Source organism: Mixophyes fleayi, chromosome 4 (assembly GCF_038048845.1).
Source record: "Mixophyes fleayi isolate aMixFle1 chromosome 4, aMixFle1.hap1, whole genome shotgun sequence".
NCBI lineage: Eukaryota > Metazoa > Chordata > Amphibia > Anura > Limnodynastidae > Mixophyes > Mixophyes fleayi.
In genome coordinates, this window is record NC_134405.1 from 142,501,597 (window position 1) to 142,521,438 (window position 19,842).

General features: G+C 41.3%; 1 protein-coding gene across 1 annotated transcript in view; it reads right to left on the reverse strand.

The window, feature by feature from the left end:
• The window catches only part of RBM28 (RNA binding motif protein 28), a 43,271-nt gene that overhangs the window by 7,058 nt on the left and 16,371 nt on the right, over window positions 1–19,842 (reverse strand). Inside the window, exons 7-15 of the mRNA XM_075208521.1 lie at window positions 12,450–12,681; window positions 11,588–11,712; window positions 11,428–11,500; window positions 10,386–10,495; window positions 9,558–9,634; window positions 8,749–8,884; window positions 6,365–6,429; window positions 5,670–5,828; window positions 4,315–4,464 (exon numbers count right to left, since the gene is read on the reverse strand). Coding sequence (XP_075064622.1) covers window positions 4,315–4,464; window positions 5,670–5,828; window positions 6,365–6,429; window positions 8,749–8,884; window positions 9,558–9,634; window positions 10,386–10,495; window positions 11,428–11,500; window positions 11,588–11,712; window positions 12,450–12,681 — 1,127 coding nt within the window. The remainder of the gene's footprint in view (window positions 1–4,314; window positions 4,465–5,669; window positions 5,829–6,364; window positions 6,430–8,748; window positions 8,885–9,557; window positions 9,635–10,385; window positions 10,496–11,427; window positions 11,501–11,587; window positions 11,713–12,449; window positions 12,682–19,842) is intronic.

The following is a 19,842-nucleotide window of genomic DNA, read 5'->3' on the forward strand; positions in this document are numbered from 1 at the left end:
CGCTCTGACAGCTTGGCACGTAGAGCACTATGGCGAAAACTGGCGTCTGCAGACGCAAACACATTGAATTGATAAAAATTTGTAAAGATATGGACCAAGGACCAAGTGGCTGCTCTGCACAATTGGTCTGCTGAGGCCCCATTTCGCGCAGCCCAAGACGAGCCCACCGAACGGGTGGAATGGCCAATATGATCTGGCACAGGTCGGTTAGCATTGATATAAGCTTGCTTAATAGTACATGCAAGTCATCTAGCAATCAATTGCTTGGAGGCCGACCATCCTCGTTTCAAGAAGTCAAATAAAATAAATAAGAAATCCATGAGGCGAATCTTTGATGTCCTATGGATATAGATTGGGAGAGCTCTGACCACATCCAGAAACTCCATAGAGCCTGTTCCAGAATATTGGGGTTCCCCATTGAACACCGGAACCACTATTTCTTGGTTAACATGAAAACTGAAAACCACTTTTGGCAGGAAAGTAGGAACTGTTCTGAGAACTGCCCTATCATCGTGAACAACAAGATATTGTTCGCAACATGAGAGTTCATCCAACACGGAAACTCTACGAGCTGACGCAGTAGCTAGTAGAAACGTAACCGTCCGTGTTAAAAACCGTAACACAGTATGCAAGGGTTCAAAGGGAGGTCTTTGAAGCGTATTAAGGACCAGATTGAGATCCTAGGGTGCCATGGGTGGAACATATGTAGGTTGGATATGCAGGACTTCCTGTATGAAGGTCCCGACGTCCGGCATGTCCGCAAGGCAAAGGTGTAAAAAAAAAAAAAAAAAAACACCGAAAGGGCCGAGATCTGCACTTTTAAGGAATCCAGGCGAAGGCCTCCATCCAGGCCTTCCTGGAGAAAAGCAAGAAACCTTGAGAAACGGAAAGAAGCCGTTTGGCAGGTTCAGCTCTCACACCATCTAATGTAGGTACGCCAGATGCAGTGGTAAATGCGAGCAGAGACTGGCTTTCTAGCACGGAGGAGGGTGTCCACTATTTGTCGAGAGAACCCTCTAAACCTCCAAAATGCTGGCTTCAACAGCGATGCCGTTAAATTCAGCAGAGGTAAGTCTTGATGTTGGAATGGTCCTTGTAGAAGATGATCTTCTCGAAGAGGTAACCGAAGACCTACCGCCATCAACAGAATTTCTGCATACCAGACTCGCCGCGACCAAGCTGGACCCACCAGTATCACTGGGTGTCCACCCTGCTTGACTCTTTGAAGGACGCGGGGAATCATGGAAATGGGAGGAAACAGGTACCTTAACCTGAAGTCTCAGGGTATTGTCATTACATCGATGGCCCCGCCAAAGGGTCCCTTGCTCTTGAACAAAAGTGTTGGACCTTTCGGTTGTGACAAGATGCCATTAGGTCTCAGTCCAGAGTCCCCCATCGTGAGACCACAGACTGGAAGATCTCCGGATGAAGAGACCATTCCCCCGCCAGAATTGCATGTCGGCTTGGATAGTCTGCTTCCCAGTCCTGGATCCCTGAAACAAAGACTACAGAGATGGAGGAAACATGGTTTTCGGCCCAAGTCAAGATCTGAGCCGCCACCTCCATTGCTCTTGCACTCCTGGTGCCCCTGTCTGTTTACATAAGCCACTGCTGTGGCGTGGTCGGACTGCAGACGGACTGGGTGGCCGTGAAGGATGGTCTGGGCACCCTGTAAGGCCTTTAGCATGGCTTTCAGTTCCAGTATGTTGATGGGAAGAGAGGTCTCCTGAATGGAGCAGCGGCCCTGAAGTCACAAATGAAGGGACACAGACCCTCCTCCCTGTAGGCTGGCGTCTGTGGATACTAAGATCCAAGACCATGGGGCAAAGGACCTGCCGACTACCAAATTGTCCTGGACTATCCACCATCTGAGGGATTATCTCGCCTCTAGTGACAAGGGTATCAATTGGCGTTCTAACTTTTGAAGGGATCCTGACCACTTCTTTAAGAGGTCCCATTGGAAGCAGCAAGAGTGAAGTTGATCATAAGGGAGAGACTCGAAGGTCGACACCATCTTTTCGTGTAGGCGCATGCACGAGAGGACTGACGGTCTGCGACAGGTCAGAATTTGTGTCGTAGTACCCGCAAGGATCGGGATTTGTCCTATGGAAAGAATACCTTCTGTTTGTTGGTATCCATTATCAGTCCCATTAAGGTCATTCTCTGGCAAGGAGTTAACTGGGGTTTGGATCGATTTATGAGCAACCCATGCATCTCCAGGATCCTGATGGGGAGCTGTAGGTGCAGGTCTAGCATGAGAGCATTTAGACAGCCTTGATTAGTCGATCGTCCAGGTAGGGCACTATTTGCACTCGTCTGGAATAAAGACAAGCCGCCATCACTGCCATTATTTTTGTAAACACCCTTGGTGCTGTTGAGAGGCCGAATGAGAGAGCTCTGAACTGGTAGTGAGAAGGTCCCACTGTGAATCTGAGAAGAGCCTGATGTGCCTTCCAGATAGGAACGTGGAGGTAGGCATCTTTGATGTCTATTGACGCCATGAATTTGTTTGCTTCCAGTCTATCGATAACCGACCTGAGGGATTCCATCCAAAATCTGTTCACCTGCAGGTGTAGGTTCAACTGCTTTAGGTTCAGGATAGCACCGAAGGAGCCATCTGGCTTTCGGACCAAAAAGAGAAACCCTGTCTCATTTGGTGTGACTTTCCGGATGACTCCTGCGGAAAGAGGAGAAGGATGATTCATGGAGGAGGAGAAGCTACCTCGGTGCGAGTGTCCTCTGGTGCCAGATGGTCTGGACCTGTGTGTCTGGCCCAACCAGATGAGTCTCCACCGAAGGGGCTGTCTAAATGAGCCAAACCTGGGTGTCCTAGGCTTTGGGACATTGACTGAGAGGAAGGTACATTTGCCTCCTGTGCCTTGGCAAATTATGCTGTCCAATTGAGGCCCAAATAGCACTCCACCTGAGTAAGGGAGAGACTCTAGAGATTTCTTTGATTCAGTGTCTGCATCCCAAGACCTCAGTTATAGGGTCCTCCTGGCCACAACTGCCATTGCAAAAACAGAGGAGGAGATGGAGGCTGAGTTTTGGGCCGCCTCGTATAAGTATCCTGAAGATTCCTTGATGTGAGGGGCAAGGAGAAGCAAGTGTGAATCCTATATGGGGTTATAAGGGGGTCTTACTGTTCCAGAAGTTGAAGGGAGTACCACATCAAACGCCGTAATCTCTGCCGGTCTAGAATGTAGCTGTATCAATGTGGAAACTCCCTGCATCAGGGCAGCCGCAAATGCTGGTGGATGCTTTGCACGAGGTGCTTCGTACCTTACAAAATGTCTGACAAGGGTAGAGTCACAGCAATAAAATGTAATACAGACAATCACACAAGAAATAGACAATACTAACTAATATGACAGAAGTCAAAAGATAGTATCCCTATTAAGGCTATGTGAGTCAAACAAAAGAATATCTATGCAAGTAGTATTCTATCTATTAATCAATTTGCATCAAATAAGTTTCTCAAATACACCCCTATCTATATTATAGTGAGTATAGTAAAAATGTCACTGGTACTTAGCCTTCCATAAGGCGAAGATATCTGGAGCAGGAGAGGTCTGTCATCAGCTCTGCGTGTTCTCTCAGAAGTAGCTGCTGTCTTTCCCGGACAGTTGCTTTGGCGCCTTTGGAAGAGTCCAAAATGTCTCTGCAGGTGGGGAAGCTCTATAACCTAGCTCTCTTTGTCCTGCACCTCTGCTGTCTGCCCTCGTTTACACCATAATGCCGGCAATGGAGATTTTCTGCCTCTTCAATAGGCAGTAAACGCTGAATCCTTTATTGCTATGGCCACAGTAATTATTAACCAAGCCCTCCCCCCCTCCTTTTCTGAGAAGGGGACTTGGTACAATCCAGAATGTCAGCCTCAGACGCGGATTACCGGCGCGCTCTACCACTCGTGGCAGCGACGGTACTCGGGTAAAGATCAGTGTGACAGCGGCTCATAAGCCATCTGTCACACTGAGAAAGGGGAGATAAAATGAGTCAGACAGTTTCTCACTGTCTGACAGTTGCCCCTTTCACTGAACGAGGGTGCTCTGTGTAGGACAGAGCACACTTCTGTAAAGGAATATAAATAAAATAGTTTTAAACTAAAGAAATAACCACCAAGCATAAGTAAGCCCAACTCCCTTGGGCACTCAACTAAAACCGAAGAGTTTGCAGAGGGGAGGGGTTTGTCAGCATGATACATTAACAAGTTAACTAGTAAAGTGCCAAACTTCACTCCCCTCACACAACCCCATGGTAGCAGTGTCCCCTAGATAGGATGAAAGAGAAATATTGATGGGGATCACGCCTTACCTTTTTTGGCCCAAACAGATCTGGATTATTGTTGACCTGCCTCAGGGCTGCCAGCGCATGTTCATGCTCAACAAACTCCACAAAGGCATAACCCAGAGACTGACCCCTCCGATTTCCTCCCACACCTTTCAGATCTTTCATAACACGACACTGTAAAAAGAAAACCATATTGCAAAATCAACGCAAAACAGGAGAAGACATTGTGAAAATAGAATACACAAGACAAGAGTGTAAAAGATGAAAACAAGGAATAGCTGGGAAGAAACATGAATACAAATGACTACATAAATGTGCCTGCGACATAGAAACATTAAACAAAGCAATACAAATGCAGAGATCTCTCTAACTCCCAATACGCTGCTTCCACATACTCCCCATAATGAGCGAGACAAAGAAAGAGCACAATTTGGGAGCAGACAGTGGATGGAGGGAAGAAAGTCTCTCCACTGTCATGATCCAGCTGTTTTGAAAAAAAAAGACCGAAAAAGTCCCCCTGCAAAAATAAAAACAATAAAACCACCACAAGACATGCATGTAGCCCAATCTCCTTGCTGAGAGAACTCTAACAATTCCATGGCTGGGGTTAAGTGGCTGGATGGGGGAACATTCTTTCTTTATCTAAGTGCCCTCCTTGCAGCACACTGTGTTTTACCTGACTGGTAATCTATATCATACTTGGCTGAAGTAGAAATTGAAGATTTATTATTGGTAAATACTTTTTTATGCACAATAAACTAGGAAGCCCATAAAGGGTGAGAATTCAGAAAGAATGATCAGAGTCTAGGCCCAAAACCTCCTGCGCAACTAAACAAGTTCTTCTATAAAGGAAGAACTGCGAGATCCAAGCAGGAGGAGCAGCATATTGTGGTATGCAGCACCCCTGCCTCCACTATGTATTTCATTATATTTTCTAAATCAACCTTCTGGAAACAAAGGACAGAAATATAGTGCTTAATTTTTATGGATATGTAAAATGACATTTTGTAGACTAAAAGATATAATATAAAAATAAAATGTTAAGTTAGGACAGACATCTATATGCCCCCTCCATTGCAGGGCACAGGGAAAAAACAATAAAGGACAGGCAGAGGAGATACTGGGTAGTGATGAGCAGTAGGAGGATGAGGAAAAGAGAAGTTAATTTGTTAGAAAAACCACTGCCCCCTAGTGGTGAAACATAACCCACAATCTGTGTCCCTTCACTTCTGCAGATTTATAAATCAAAATTACTGGGGAGGGGGGATTGTGATACTTTTATTAAAAGAACAAAATTATTGTATAAAGACAAACAGTAAAAATTTTAAAAAAATATATAAATTTACTAGTGGTATTGCCAATCACATTGGTCTTCTTACCTCTTTGATTTTAGTTGAACGCCCTCCGCCTGCAGCATTAAAAAACAGCTGACGTAACTTCTTGTCATCCACAGACTTGGGAATGTTGTGAACACACAGGCGAGTCTTAGAGACAAAAATGTTCTGAGACTTCAACTTTTGCCGTTTTATTTCTTCAAACTAGGGAGGAAAGCATAATAATATCACAAAATGTACCAGAACTAACTGAAGGAAAGCAGGTCACAAAGCCTAACCCTACACCCTAATGTTTGTACTGTTACAACTGCCAAAAAACTTGCAACCGAGAATTAATGAGCAATGACCATATGTTGATAAACCTTGTATCAACAATATGTTCCAAATGTCTTCAGAGAAGCATCTTGTGCTCATTCTGTGCCATGTCTGATGTGGCATAGGACATGTGCCGTAACAGTGCTAACTTTAATCACAGGCACTGCTTCAGTATTCACTGGTAACCTCCATCATTACATAGTTCCATCTTTTGTGTTGAGTCCCAAGGAATGAAAATTCTGTGTGTACCTGGCATCTGAAATATAGCACTTTACGAAGTTAAATTATAGCAAATTAATTAATTCACGTTTAGTTATAGAATTACCCTCCAAGGAATATATAACAAGGTCATGAAGGTTATAGCAAAGCCCCTCCTGGCAATTAGGTAACTTTCCATATACTGACACGATAGAAATTGTTCTCACCCGAGTTCTTTTTGCAAAGTCTTCTGCACTCACTCCTTCTGCAGCTTTTGTTCCTTCCCTGATCACTGTGAATATACAGATCAAATAGTAATCTTGAGAACCCAAAACATACAGGCACTTACCTCCAAACATTTTCACACCCACAGAACACAAAATAAATGCAATGCTTTGTAATAGAAAAAAAGTACGTATACCAAACACTACTTTAAAAAGAGAAAAGGAAAAGAAAGAGCAAGTCGACTGCTGCAAAAACCCACTAAAACTACACCAATATAGATCCTAAAACAGAAGCCCTTATGTCAAATCAAGCTCCCCTATTCATAGATTAAATACCAACAAGATGTATCAATAAAAACTATTTTGTTTTATACAAACAATGAGCAAAAATATATAAACATATAGGAGCAGATTCAATTCCCCACGTTGTTCTTTAGAACAGCACGTGGTGCGCATCATTACCGTTAGTACGGTAATTTCAATGCTGACTTTTGCTTGAAGCTCCCTGAGCAGAAATCGGTGTTTAAATTACCGTACTAATGGTAATGATGCGGATCCCGCATTGTTCTAAAGAACAACGTGGGGAATTGAATCTCCCCCCTAAAATTCACTATGTATTGACTTACAAATGTCAGTACAAAAATACAATTGATAAACTGCAATCAATAAATGTCAGCAATCTGCATAGGTGTTTCATATATCTGTTAGGCTGGTAGAAAGAAAAATGTCTTTTAGCTAAACACATGCAATGTAACAATCAAGTCCTTAGGGACAACCACCGCACATAGTTAATGAATCTAGAACTTAAGTCCCTCTCTAGGAGGTATACCACCCAGTTTCTGAATATGATCAAATCTGTCAAATGGGAAGCTTTTTAAATCCTTACATGTGATATGGCACCATTGTATGCAAATAACCCACATGTGGGCGGAGTAGAGCAGTGACATTTCAGCTAAATTCAGACCTTTCACTGGAGAAGAGATGTGCGATGTGGTTTTGTGTTGGAATCAATTTTATTTATTTTGTCTCACGATTATTTTATTTTTGATTCAAACTTTAAATTCTGTTTTTTTGGGGGGTTTTTACAGATACACGTGACTGCAATGGGTACCCGATTCACACCGAGTTTTGCTATAATGGGACTATTTGAAGAGAATTATATTTGGAATGGTCCCCTGGGGGCGTATCTGGTGCTCTATGGCAGACACAATGACAATTGCTTTTATTTATTTGACATGGGAAACCATCTGCTATTTCTTTTGTTGAGCCCCTTAATAGTATTACTTTTGGTTTAAAACATACAAGCACTAGTAGTCCTGTTCAAATCAACTTTTTGGATACTGCCTTATCTATTGTAAATAACCAGATTGTTTCTGATACATACAAAAAAAAAAAAAGTCGACTAAATTTTTTGATTTATAAAAGTAGCCACTTAAGGACATGGAATAATAACATCCCAAAGGAGCAATTAGCTAGGATGCTGTTAGTAGTTAATCAATAGAGGAGCTTGATTCGACATAAGTACTTCTGTTCTAGCTACAAGATGACATAATTGAGTACAATTACACACAGTGAATATAATCCAGTTCAAATCTTCACAACAACAAATTTTGTATTTTGTAAACACACCTTTGTTACAGCACATGTTTCACCAAATAGACAGATCAATATCACAGCTTTTGCATTAAATTGCAGAAAAGCCTATAAGCAGGATTCATAACCACACCTACACATTTGTACATAGACTCATTCCGATGCATTGAGAGAGAATTATCACACATCAATAAGATTACCAGGAAGATTATGGTATTAAATCAGGGAATTATGGGAAAGGGATTAAAACCATGGCACTTAGATATTGTTTAGCTTGGCTAGAGTAAGTAATATTTGTAAAAGCTAGTTAAAATGTGTTACTGCAATAATATTCATCACTTAATATATTTATTAAATAAAAAGTGTTATTGCCAAGCAATATATTTGTGTTGGGAGTTCAGCCAACTTGCAATAAATGTTTTTTTTTAAAGAATCCTTCATGTCCACCCTGGACATGTATAAATTGTTATCTGCCTCCCAAAGCACAGTGGCCTTCTTGTGTACACTAGTGGGATGCTACTGGTAGGACAGAGATCTGGTAGCAAAGCAAGGTCAAAGAGAGAAACAGATCCGTCAGTTCCAGCTTTTAAAATATTTTAAATTGCATTTATCGATGCAATTTATATCGGGAAGGCAAAACAAACCCCCAAGTGCAATAATTACCAAATTAGTGCCACATGGGGTAAAGAAAATACTTTCAACCCCTACAAATGGTAACAAGTGTAGTTTAAGGAGCAGACATATTCAGTGACACCAAAGTGTCAGTCTCCCATATTAAATGACAAGGTACTCACAGCCTTCTCTTGCCAGATGTAGATTTCTAGTTCCTGTTGGTTTTGTGACCTTCTTTTGTCGTAGTTTTCCAGCTTCTTCTCTGCTTACAGCTAGATCCACCAACAGCTTCCTTCCAGCGAGTTTCAGGCCTCCATCCTGAGTTAGACCAATTAATAAAATGTATGCGGTGATATTGCAAATCAACTCCTAACATTAAAGATCTCACTGGATAGAAGGCAATCATTGCCACACAATGACATACATTACATATCAGTTTAGGATCAGTGTAGTAGAAGTGTGTGAAAACCTCACAAAGTTGTTAAAAAGAAAATGGCAGTAGATAGAAGCAAGGAAGTAAAAGATAGTGGTCACAATTTCTTAGAATTATCAAATAATGCTCTCACAGCCAACAGGCATAGGAAAGGTATGTTAAAACACTTATATTTATAAACACACGAGTCAGTAGAGGAAAATAATGGCTTAAGCTGTATGTTACAGTATGCAAGGAACAAAAAAATATATACATATATTTACACTTCCATCATTAAAATTGACTAATGTTCTTACCTTTGCAAGCATATTCAACAAAGTAATTAAGCAGTGTAATTAAACCCAGACTTTATCCATATTTTAATAGTCTTTTATTTATTGGCAATCAGGGTTGACTTTCATGGGCTCACATGTATGTGGAGGGAGCATCGTCAGATAGGGTTAATACCACAGGACCAGTTGTCAAAAAAGTCCAAAAGTTAAGTTTAGGTAACAGGATCACTTTCCTTAGCTTGTGTAAAACGGTAAATATACCGGCATTCTTGGCAAAGATACATACCTCCCCCGAGTCATCCTTGGCAGCTGCTACGCATTTCTCAGCCGCCTCTTTATTCACAAACTGGACAAATGCACATCCTTTACAGATAAAAATAAAGTAAAATGAAAAGATTGATTTTTTTTACTCATGTGTGTTTCTTCTACTTTGCAGACTTTTCCCTGCTCTATTTTTACCAAAGCTGTGATGTGCAAAGGAAGGAAGGCGAGTTGGTGAACGGAGACCAGGGGGTATATTTACTAAACTGCGGGTTTGAAAAAGTGCAGATGTTGCCTATAGCAACCAATCAGATTCTAGCTGTCATTTTGTAGAATGTACTAAATAAATAGCAAGAATCTGAATGGCTGCTATAGGCAATATCTCTACTTTCTCAAACCTGCAGTTTATTCAATACACCCCAGGTGTTAACAGAAGTAGAATGGCAAAGACAGATTGAGAGACAAATTGTAGAGAGCATCAAGAAGAGCAGTCTTTAATAAGTGGACTAGTCAAAAAAGTAAATAAGAGTTTTCATGCATAAACAAAACTTTGTAGAGGAAGAATTGATCTTCTGTAAATGATGGAAGCATAAGGGGATCGGGAAGATTTTTTTACGCAATTGTATCTTCCCCTCAGTGTTATGAGTACTAACAATGTATGGGGCTGCTAGGTGTCCTTGCTTTCGTAGTAGACTGTGAAGCAAAATAATGAAACTACTCTAACTGCCGCCCCCCTTCCCCCCGTTACTCCAAAACATATGTAATTGAGGTTGGGCTGTTTATGATGATTTAAAAAAGACAAAAATAGAAGAATTTGATCACAAAGACAATTGGCACATCATGTAATGCTGACCTTTGGAATGCTCTGTGTCTGGGTGCAACACTATCCGGACATATTTAATGCTTCCAAACGTCAATAGTAACTCCTCAAGATCTTCCTCTTCAGAATTAAAAGACAGGTTCCTATAAAGTAGCAGGAAAAAGTTAAAGCATTCTGGCTGAAGGAGATATTTTCTTAGTTTAGCTGTGCTTAGTACAAGATAATGTATAAGTTAAAGTTTAATGTTAAGTCTCTATACAGGCCATGAGTAAACTTTTTGAGTTACACAATCCAACTGCCTGCTGTCATTTTCTAACTTCAGAGCCTGACCACATCCCCAATGATTGCACTTCACCTAAATTGTGAAGAGGGTAATGTTATATAAATAAGCACTGAGAGAAGATAACCAAATTATGAGACAAGCAATATACGCCATGATATCTTGAATGATAAATTCTTCAAGCACAAAAGGTTCTATGATAAAGAATATTTTTATACATTAATCCTTACAATACCTTTAACAAATACAGCAAATGGGCTTATAAATGTTAAAGACCATTGTGACCCATAAATATAGGGAGGTCCCTCTAGGAGGGCACTGTCCTGATAAATTAAATGAACAATTTGTTTACATGAGAGTAGAGTGCCTTGCAGGTCACCGAAGGCCGAAACTGTGGCCAACAGCTCAAAACAACATGGGAGCAAGTGCTATGCAACATAACAAAGCAAGCGCCTCCGATACGTGGAGCTTGTATTGTCAGAAGTCCTACGTTGAGGACAGTGAAAAAGTAGGGCTTAGCACTGGATTTCAGACTCCAGATGGAACCCTTTTTACTGGCTGATATTTGAACCTTAGAATATTCTACATTATTTTATCATGACAAGTTGTTGCTAGATTTCCCTCATTTTGATAACCGTTATCAGGCTGTCATTATTTATAGATTCTGTGATTTAATTTATATCAAATCCCCTCTTCCACTAGGTCTGCTTGTAATACTAGTCATAATCTTCAAGGATTTGCAAAATAATTTTCTGAAGAATGTTTTCAAGACTGGATATAAAACAGAAGACTCGCCTGATAAACAATGTTTTTCCCTCATTTACATCAGATGGCAACGGTTTCTTCTTCTTCTGTTCTTTAGTTTTACCTAGAAAACAGTATAAAGCATGCATTTTGTAGCACTTTAAATCAAATAGAGCAAATACTAGAGCCAATCAAACATTAACCTATATACCTTTCTTCTGGCTCTCATTGTCAGAGTCTGATAGGTCATCTTCCATGTCGCTCTCCTGCCCAGAGTCAGCATCATCATCCTCATCCTCCTCGTCGTCTTCTTCACTATCATCCTCAATCTTGCTTCTAATAATAACAACAACTACAATGATAACAAAACACTGCCCCAAATAATTACACACATTAGCACGAAAGTAAAAACAAACATGAATTACATTCCCCATGTTCTGTACATCACCTGTGTTTTCCCCTGTGTCATGTCCTTGGCTTATCTTATGTGTCTTTTCATGTGTTCTGAACTAGTTCCGGTTTAGCTTCTCTATCACACCTCTTTGTGTTTAGGGTTCTGCACTAAACTTATGCAGCAGAGATAATACAACAATGCTACTTCTATTGCCCATAATAGTCCGCCTCCCTCTGCCACACGAATGGTCCTTTACAGAAAGTTAGAGGAAGGTTTTGAGAGGTAGAATGCAATGGGGAACAGAAGCAGTGTAACTAGAAACTCTGCTATGATGCGAAAAGCTTGAAGAGGACATTGGGATTAGGATCAGATAAATGTCAGACAAGAAACTAATCTTGAAGTTAGAAGCAGCGCTGCACAGTCACTACAATAATGCCATTTAAGTCCCCATTACATATCTTTTGTCTTTCTATCTGGTAGAGAATCCATTCAGAGGCATTAGAGACAAGCTGTTGAGGGATCTAGAAGCAGTGTTGCTGCAATAATTATGAAATTCTGCTTTAACCATTGGACAACACAATACTTATATATATTAAGTTCAATGTTGTATCTTGGTTGTCTTATGGTCCTAAAAACTTAGCAACCCACTTTTTATTGCATAACTACCACCCACACTTACATTTTAAGGCCTTTAGTTTCCTCTTGTATAGGTTTCTTCTTCTCTTCAGGCACTTCATCCTGCTCAATGTCTTCTTCCTCACTTAATAAATCATTGTCCTCCTCACAGCTTTCTTCATCCTTAAGTGAAGGTTTTTCTTGGGCATCCGATGTATTTTCTTCCTCATCTGATGAAGCTTCCTCATCCACACCGCTTTCTCCCAGATTCGACTTTTTGCTACTTGTCATAGACTCTAAAATTATGGAACAATGAGATCAAGCAAAGGTTGATTTTGACCAAATCTCCTGTTTTACATGGCACCTCACAATTCACTTAATCTACTAAATGCAATTGTCATGCCATGGAAACCTCTACGTTATAACACACACATTGTATAAATTATATATATATATATATATATATATATATATATATATATATATATATATATATATATATATATATATATAATATGTCGTGAACACAGGGAACTTACAGTTATTTATAAGAGATGAATCATAACTGCAGTGTAAATATGTTTTATCAAATGAATCCGTTCCTAAATTCAGCTACAAAAGTGTAAAATGTGAAGACAGAAAGTCTGATGTAAATATATTTGATGGCTTTGCACATTCCAGTGTGAGAAGATAGGAGTGTCACCTGTGGCAGCTTCAAAGAGCTCTTGCTGTTAAATATATCCTGACACAAGTTAGTTTTTGGACTCCTGAATAGATGTTGTGGGGCCGATCACAGCTGGACATCCTTGCAGCTCAAGGCAGCATTTTGAAGGCGTATACAGGTATATATTTTTTATAGAAAAATGAGCTTCCAAGGAAAATTCTTTTGTAGTTCATATTTTGGGAAATCCGGGTGGAAAAGGTATGTCATATTGTCATAATTTCATCATGTTTGGTATCAAAAGATGGTCAGTCATAGGGGATTTATTAATGATAAAATTGGATCATGGGGCAGCACGGTGGCTTAGTGGTTAGCACTCCTGCCTCACAGCGCTGAGGTCATGAGTTCAATTCCCATCCATGACCTTATCTGTGTGGAGTTTGTATGTTCTCCCTGTGTCTGCGTGGGTTTCCTCCGGGTGCTCCGGTTTCCTCCCACACTCCAAAAACATACTAAGAGGTTAATTGGCTGCTGTCAAAATTGACCCTAGTCTGTCTCTCTCTCTCTGTCTGTCTGTATGTGTGTGTACATTAGGGAATTTAGACTGTAAGCTCCAATGGAGCAGGGACTGATGTGAATGAGTTCTCTGTACAGTGCTGCGGAATCAGTGGCGCTATATAAATAAATGGTGATGATGATGAGGATGATGGATCGATGCGACGTTATACAGAAAAGTTAGATCACAAAGTAGAATTGGTTAGTAAATCAGGCAACATGCAAATGGCGATTGAAAAAAAGTGTCACAGGCCACAACCCCCTGGGGGAAGAAAGAGGTGTGGAAGAGTCTTCAAAAGGCTGAGACCAGGTATAGCAAGGGGTCAGACTTGGGAAATAAATGCACATTGATAAGCTGTCCATCTTCCTTGTCAATTCATTTATGTAAGTGACACTCTGAAGGTAACCCCTTTTATTTTAAACTGTTTTGCTTGTGTATGTCAATCAATTGTTTATTCATTATTTTTTTTTATATCTGTATGCCCTGTACTTTTGTATATTAAATCCATAATTTAATATGTTGCGTCCTTGATACTCTAACGAATCCATTAGCCTGTTAAGAAGAAAAAAACTCGACCAAGTTAACCGTTTGAATGCCAGTGTGTGATTTGTTGATACATTTGATTAACAAGCTGTGTGTGCTTGCAATTACATATGTGTAACGGTCTGGAGGTGTGAAGAGTTAACCCTTTGCTTCCTGGTGTGGGTCTTGCTAGTCTGTGAGCAGCTAGAAGCCTTGTGTGCCAGTGTGGGACAGTGTGGGACAGTATATTGGGGTCCTATTGCCCATATTCAATAGGTGGCGGCAAACCTGAAGTTTGTGAGGTGTGAGCGCTGTTTGGGGCAATTAAAGTCTATAACCTGTGTGTTAGGTAAAGAGAGATTGCGGGCTGGAATCGTGTGACCTCATACAGTAAATCACCCAAAGGTCACGGCAGCTGGGAGCGTGTTCGTGACAAATTTATGGCATAGCGGTGGGATTATTTAATTTCTTAGAGTATTAAGTGCATGGTTTAAGCCATTAACCCTTGTACTTATAAACTGATTGTAACCTTGCGAGGAATACAATAGTTTTACAAGGAAAAAACTCAGGGCTTATTATTTTTGAAGACATATGTGCAAAGCAGTTCCCTTCCTTTCTCTATTTGTTCTTTTCCGATCTTTTATTTTGCAATGTAACTGAGGAAATGGCTGCGGCATATAAACGCATGACAAAGGAGGCGCTGATTTGACATTGTATGGATGGAGGAATTCCCACTAGTGGCAAAAGCAAGGAGCAATTGATTGAAGCTCTTGTGCAGAAAGATCAGCGTACGAAGGATATCCCAATATCCACGGAGTACCCCAGGGTCAAGAATGTAACCAGAACTCCAAGAAAAGACGTGAACCAAATATTTTAGCACACCCTAATATCTCGAACATGTAATCAGGATAGTTTACAGCCGTCACCAAAAGCTTTATTGTTCTCACATCTGAAACTCCAGGAGGTTTATTTATCAAGCTGCGAGTTTGAAAAAGTGGAGATATTGCCTATAGCAACCAATCAGATTCTAGCTTTCATTTATTTAGTGTAGTCTACAGAATAACAGCTAGAATCTGATTGGTTGCTATAGGCAACATCTCCACTTTTTCAAAACTGCAGCTTGATAAATTTACCCCCAGGAGTTTATTTCTTGGCTGCTCCACCCCCCAGAGGCCGCCAAGGGTCTCAAGGATTGGTTTCTTGACATTTTGATGCTCAAGGAGCTCTTGCAATAGAAGTTAACATATTTGTGTTTACTCTGAGGAAAGAAGGAACTCTTCCTGTTCATAGCTTCCTTGGTTCCTTTCTTAACTTCTAGTCTGAAGAGGAACTTTCAGGAAAAATAAGCCTTTTGCAAACATTGTCCTCCAACCTAGATTTGAGCTAGAGGACTCTGCTTGCCACCCCTGAATTGCGTGACGATTTGTTGTAATTAAGGGTCACATGCTCCATATAGGACGATGCATCCAAGATATTAGAGGAAAGCTGCATCAACTCAACCCTGAGTATGTCACTTTGCAAGCCGCTCCAGGAATGATTCAGCCAAACAGGAAACAATTTTTTTTTTTTAACACCCAAGACGCTCCAAAGACAAAACCAGCCACTAACTCAAGGAGTCAGCTTAAGGCACAGCATCCAGGAAAGGAAAGGATACTCTCCTACGTAACTATGAAACCAGAGTGTCTACAGCAGGGGAAGACACCCACAACTTAATCTACCTGGTAAAGAAGGTTATGGACTTAAATGAATTGGTGACAAGGCACTAGGTTGATTCAGACAAATGCCATTTGTGGTTTTTTAAGAGCTGATCTAGAAAGGAATGGGGGGGAGGGGGGGGTGCTCCAAAGGAGTTTTGGAATTGACTTCCGTCCTATATGTTCAGAACTGTAATTATAGCTCTAATAAGACTTGATAGAATCAGTCACAGGTAGGGAACTCTTTCAAATAGGCTGTTGAAATTCCTGGGGGATAAATTTATCAAGCTGCATGTTTGAAAAAGTAGAGATGTTGCCTATAGCAACCAATCAGATTCTAGTTATTTATTTAGTACATTCTACAAATTAACAGCTAGAATCTGATTGGAGATGCTGCCTATAGCAACCAATCAGATTCTAGCTATTTGTAGAATGTACTAAATAAATAACTAGAAACTGATTGGTTGCTATAGGCAGCATCTCCACTTTTTCAAACCCGCAGCTTGAGAAATTTACCCCTTGGAGTCCCATACTCATCTTGCCTAGTTCCACCTTTGTGTTCACTCAAGGAATGGTAGGAGGGAAATGCATCCACAGACTAAATGAGGGACAGGTCCTACAATCGTTCAGGTATTGCCTGGAAGCTATCAGTCCATGATGCCTATGGAGTTGTGCAGGTAGCTCAGAAGGTGACTAACTGTCCTGCATTTAACAGTCTGGCATTTGGCAAGGTCATAGCTGTGGACCACCAAGATCAAGGACATAGCATCCCTCAACTTATACATTGATTTCAGAAAATTGTAAATCCCTGTACCCAGAAGGAAAAATCTGGCTCTGTACCACCCTGCTACCCTCAAAATTGGTGTACAATAAGGATTAGAAAGCCAAAAACCCTTCCCTGAGAGGGGGTGAATCGCCAGTGCTAAGAGCAGTCCGAGGCCCCTTGGCAGCTGGCCACACGTGAACAGGAGGGTGAACCCACCTCATGTCACTATAGTAGGTGTACAAGAAGTGACCAGGCTGTCCCTCGTATACAGATAAGGCTGTCAGTCTGAATTTGTTAAAAGGGCTCAGGACTAGCTTATGAACAATGCGCATAAAAGCAGTCATACATCACCATCTTCAAGTTATGCATGTATGCATTTAACTGAAACAGCTCTTACAATAGCTATTTGATCTAATAAACATTACTACTAAATTCCTGCTTTCCTGCTTAAAGACCAGCAAAGGAGCCTGGAAGTGGGAGTGATATGCTCCCAAGACTGAGGACACTGGTTTAGTGTGCAGTTGACATTCACAGGTGTTAAGTGGTCAATTTGTTCAAAAGATGCCAATAAGAGTAGTCAGACAACTAGGTACTGCCAACCAGTGAAACCCAAGAAAGAATGGTGTAGTGGGGTAAGGCCACCCCATTACAGGAGTGCTTTATTCAAATAAACTTAAAATTGAGACAGTGTTTTTGTTTATTTTCCTTTGTGATATAGTGGGCAGGGCCTCAGTGCTTTTCAGCTCAGGGCTAGCAGCCTTTAAGAGAAGGGCTGTTATTGTGGAAATCAGACCAGGCTGTTAAGTGCAGGGGCTGTGGTAAAGGCTGCTGCCTGTTTTTTTTGTTTTTGCTTTTTTACTACGGTGTAGTATATGTGGTCTGAGTGAAGAGAACTGTCAATCACTTGCAGTTCTCCACTATTCAGAGGCGTGTTTTAATTTACCTGTGTTTAGATCACAAATGCTTCCAATTCGTAAATTCACAAGGAAAACAAACATATGATTTTGATTTGCAAAGCACAGTACGCATGTGCTGCATACTTTCATTCCTCTAACATATGTAATACAAATATTGCAGCAGTGTATAGCAGGGAGTTTTAATTTTGACACTTTGGGAAACACATGAGACTATGCATTTCCTTAAAGTGGCAGTGCGCAGTAGATTACAGAAATCACCTTCTGTGAGAATACAATTGGACGTATACTACATTTATAATTGTTTTGGGCTTTATTCCCCAGTACATTTTTGAAGATGAAAGCAAACTTCTAATTAGTCACTGTCTGTCACAAAATAATTTTAGCCGTTATATGCGCAGTAGTGTTAATGGTAACCCATTGCTGAAACTGGATTAAGTTTTTTTTATTTTATTTTTTTTTATTTCTTTTTTAAAGTAAAAAGAGGATTTTTACTCACCGTAAAATCCATTTCTCGGACTCCATTGGGGGGCACTGCGATACATTGGGGTATAGTAGTGGGCTCAGGAGTCTTGTCACTTTAACTGCCAAGTCTTTGAACTTCTTCCCTTACTTAACCCCTCCTCTCCAGAGAGATCCTCAGTTTTGAATAACCAAGAGTGAACGTAAAGGAGGTAACACAACCTGGACAGGTCTTAAATTATAAAGAACCATAACCAAAAGTTTTCACACACAGAACTATATACAGAGCAAGGGAGGGTGCGCAGTGCCCCCCAAAAAGAGTCAGAGAAATGGATTTTACGGTGAGTAAAAATCCTCTTTTCTCTTCCCTGCCATTGGGGGGCACTGCGATACATTGGGGATATACCAAAGCTTCCTCAAGGGTGGGAATGCTCTGGACCAGCTGCGCGCATAATCCTGTAACCAAAGCCTGCATCAGTCGATGCACAGCCTTAAAGTCTATAAAATTTAGTGCATGTGTGGACGGAAGACCAAGTCGCCGCTCTACACAACTGCACTGCCGACGCGCCGTGCCTAGCCGCCCAGGAGGCACCTACTGCCCTAGTAGAATGTGCCCTTAATGTCTGCGGAACGGCCAGAGAAGCTGAAACATAAGCCTCACGAATCGTGGACGTAATCCACCGAGCCATTGACTGCTTTGAAGCAGGCCAGCCTCTTTTATTGGCGTCATATAAAACAAACAGATCTCTGGTCTTTCTGACCTGCGCATTACGATCTACATAACTCTGTAGAGCTCGCACCACATCCAAGTACTGCATAGACCCTTCTGAAGAGTCTGTTTGCTTTAAAAGCAGGGACAACAATTTCCTGATTTAGGTGGAATCTAGAAACCACTTTAGGAACAAAAGACGTTTTGGTCCGAAGGACTGCCTGTCTGCGTGAAATATAAGAAAAGGAGGGTCACAGCGAAGTGCCCCAAGCTCAGACACTCTTCGTGCTGAAGCTATAGCCAACAAAAAAAAATAAAAATACTGCCTTCCACGTAAGATACCTCAAGTCAACAGACTGTAAAGGCTCAAACGGAGGTTTAGAAAAAGCACAAAGAACCAAATTGAGGTCCCAGGGCTCGACAGGATGACAAAAAGGAGGTTGTATGTGCAAAACTCCTTGCAAAAATGTCTTGCTATCCGCATAGTCAGCAATCTTTTTCTGAAAATAGACAGAAAGGGCGGATATCTGCCCCTTGAGGGAACCAGGCCGCACACCTTCTAAATACCTTCCTGAAGAAAAAGCAGGACACGGGAAATCTTAATTCTAGAAGAATGAAATCTCCTAGACTCACACCACACAATATACGTCTTCCACACTCTGTAATAAATGGAAGATGACGCAGGCTTTCTGGCCCTAATCATGGTGTTTATGACCTCTAGAGAGAAACCCTTAGCTTTAAGTATTAGGGTTTCAATAGCCAGGCCGTCAAAGCCAGCTGACCCAAACCTTGGTAAAGGAATGGACCCTGAACCAGATGATCTGCCTGCATGGGAAACCGGAATGGAGGAGCTCCTGCTAATAACAGCAGATCTGAGAACCACGCTCTGCGTGGCCAAAATGGAGCTATTAGGATAGCTGGAACCCTCTCCCTCTTCACCTTCTTTAGCACCCGTGCAATCATTGGAATGGGCGGGAAAATGTACACCATCCGGTACTGCCAAGGTGCCGACATGGCGTCTACTATTTCTGCTGCTGGTTCTCGAGCTCTTGCACCGTAACGCGGCACCTGATGGTTCAGACTGGACGCCATCATGTCCATCTCCGGACGGCCCCAACGCTCCACCAGTAGGGAGAATACCTGACTGTTTAGAGCCCATTCCCTGGGATGAAG